Source organism: Pneumocystis jirovecii (assembly GCF_001477535.1).
Source record: "Pneumocystis jirovecii RU7 chromosome Unknown supercont1.42, whole genome shotgun sequence".
In the NCBI taxonomy this organism is placed as follows: Eukaryota; Fungi; Ascomycota; class Pneumocystomycetes; order Pneumocystales; family Pneumocystaceae; genus Pneumocystis; species Pneumocystis jirovecii.
The window spans coordinates 4,013-6,636 of record NW_017264816.1 but is presented as its reverse complement, the minus strand read 5'-3'; the positions used below and the strand labels follow the sequence as shown (position 1 = coordinate 6,636).

General features: G+C 26.7%; 1 protein-coding gene across 1 annotated transcript; it reads right to left on the bottom strand.

The window, feature by feature from the left end:
• T551_03721 (uncharacterized protein) lies at positions 1 to 2,303 on the bottom strand (the record flags this gene model as incomplete). Its single annotated transcript, XM_018375984.1, has 3 exons — positions 1 to 2,066; positions 2,124 to 2,202; positions 2,243 to 2,303. Coding segments are annotated over 3 exons (2,206 nt in total), but the record flags the coding sequence as incomplete, so codon positions are not given.
• Positions 2,304 to 2,624: the final 321 nt, after the last annotated feature.

Here is a 2,624-nt window from a genome sequence, read left to right as displayed (position 1 = left end):
TATTGAGAGTTGATTCACATTTATTTTTGTCATTAAGACTTCCTCTTAATTCATACATAAGTCTCACTTCTTGTTCTTGTATTCTACGATAAGGTTCACAGCTCTTCTTCAGTTCTTCGCATTTTCCATTCTTTCCATTATTTTGTACAAGTATTTCGCAGCTCAACATAAACTTATCACAATAAGGCTCCCATAAATCACATGTAGGGCCCTTTATGTCTGCATTACCATTCTTCACTTGATCTAGAACGTCTTCAATATCTATGTTTCTTTCTAATATATAACATTTAGATTTAATGTCTCTAGTAATGATTTGACAAGTAGTGACTAACTGTATACACGAAAAAATAAATCTTGTTCTCTTTTTTTTAGACCATTTATTACATTTTTCTGAAACTTTTTTTATACATGTATCTAAATTGCCTAAATTTTCTACTTTTTCTTCTAACAAAATTTCCTCTAATTCCTTAGCATTTTCCAAATGATCACATCGTTCTTTCAGTGTAAAACATGGTAAGTCGTTCGTTTTTGAATCATCTCCTAACACTTCACATTTCTCTTTTAGTTTTTTGCAATCTTCTTCATTCGGAAAATCCCTTTTCCAATCCAGATCGTTTCTAAGCCACTTACTTTGTCTTTCGATATCATTTGCAAGTTCCTTACAAGTATCCCATGGGTGTAAACAAAGATTCATTAATACAGGATTATTATTACTAATTATTTTCTTACATAGAGTCCATAGTTCATTTATGCATGTTTTAAGCGAATTATTTGTTAAATTATGCAGTTTTCCTTTTAATGTATCCTGAAATACTTGATACTCTTTTCTGAAAAGCCGTGTTTTTAAACATGTTGATTCTACATTGATGCATGCACTAAACATTTTAATATTCACGCTATTACATGATTTCTTTAAATAAAAACATTTTGATTCTAAATTTATACAAAGCTTTTCATTAAACTCAGTAGATTGCTTGGTCCATCCTATAAGTGTAGCATCTTTATTGTCTTCATTAGTATCTGATAGCGATGAATCATATAATTTTGATTTAAAAAACCTGCATTTAGATTTCAATTCTTCTTCTAAGGTATTACATATTTCTTTGCTTTTATTCATTTTTTCCTTAGTACCGTTATATAAATCCTCTAATTGAGGTAAAAAGCTGCAAAGTTTATGGCAACTTTTAATATTAGTTTCACAACTATTTAAATAATTATTTGATAATAATACTAAAAGATCAATTGTATCTTTTATCCCTGGTTTTCCAACTTCGTCTTTGAATAATTTTTCTTTTCCAACTTTTTCTATTAATATAATTTCTTTTCCTATTGGGTTAAATGGTAAAGAAGAGTGTTTGTATTTTAGTTCTTTTTCACATCTTTTTTTTATTTCTTTACACATATTTTGAATACCATCGCAATCTGATTCATGAAAGTTGCATTCCTCAAATAATGAAGTGCATTCTTCTTTTGATATTTTATTGTTTTCAATAAAAATTTTTGTTTTAAATTCTAAATCACTACACTTTTCCCTAATTAATCTTATGAGATCCTTACATCTATTAAAAGGAATTAAACAAAACTCCATCAATTCATCGCTTTCTCCCATGAATGCAAGACATTTTTTGTCAATTATTTTTTCACACTCTTCTTCAGTCTTCAAATTGCCAGATAAGGCTCTTAAGAGAAATTCTGTTTTTAAATCATCTCGCCTTTTTTCTCTACATGATGTTCTTAAATAATTGCATTCTTCATTAACTTCTATTGGACATGCTTCTTCTATACGCATACATTCTTTTTCATACAAACAATAAGAACTTATGGACGGTTTACTTCGGATACTTTTTAAGCTTTGTTTAAGTATAGTACATTTTCTTGTAATAGTTTTTTTTAAACTATCGCACTTTTCATCTAGTTTTTTTTCTTCGCATAGTTCTTTTAATACACCGAAGGAGCTTTCTAGCATTTGAGTCATATTTCTTAAATTTTCACAGTATTTTCTTAGCCTTGCTTCACATTCAGTATTCATTGCATCTTTTAGAATTAAAGCAAAAATATTTTCTTCACTAGATAAATAATTTGTTAATTTTACAAGTTCTAGTATTATTTAAAGGCTTTTATACGTTATACGGAATAATGGATTTTGTGATGGGTTTTGTGACGAATTTTGTAATAGATTTAAAGATTCTTTATAAGTAGATTCTAGAAAAAGTTAAAAGTCTAAAAAAGTAAAATATAATACCAATGTTTTTCGAGAAAGCATATGCTATGCCAAAAAAGTTGACTAATGCAAATGCTTTCATCTATAATGATAACAAATAATAATTTTTATAAAAAGTACTTCATATTTGACATCGAAAAAATATCTTAGTAAAAAGTATCGATAAACGATAATAATAAAATACAATAAATAGGCAAATATGTACCATTTTGAATTGTACTGTATTGTACTTAGATATTTTGACTCTCGTTGGGTTTTTAATTTTTAATATTAATATGTAAATTCTCACAAAAAAATATTTTTAATAAAGATTTTAAATAACAATTTTATTAATATTTTTTATGATTTTTACTCTCTAATACTCTCTTTATTATTATTCTCTATCTTTTACTTCATTTTTATA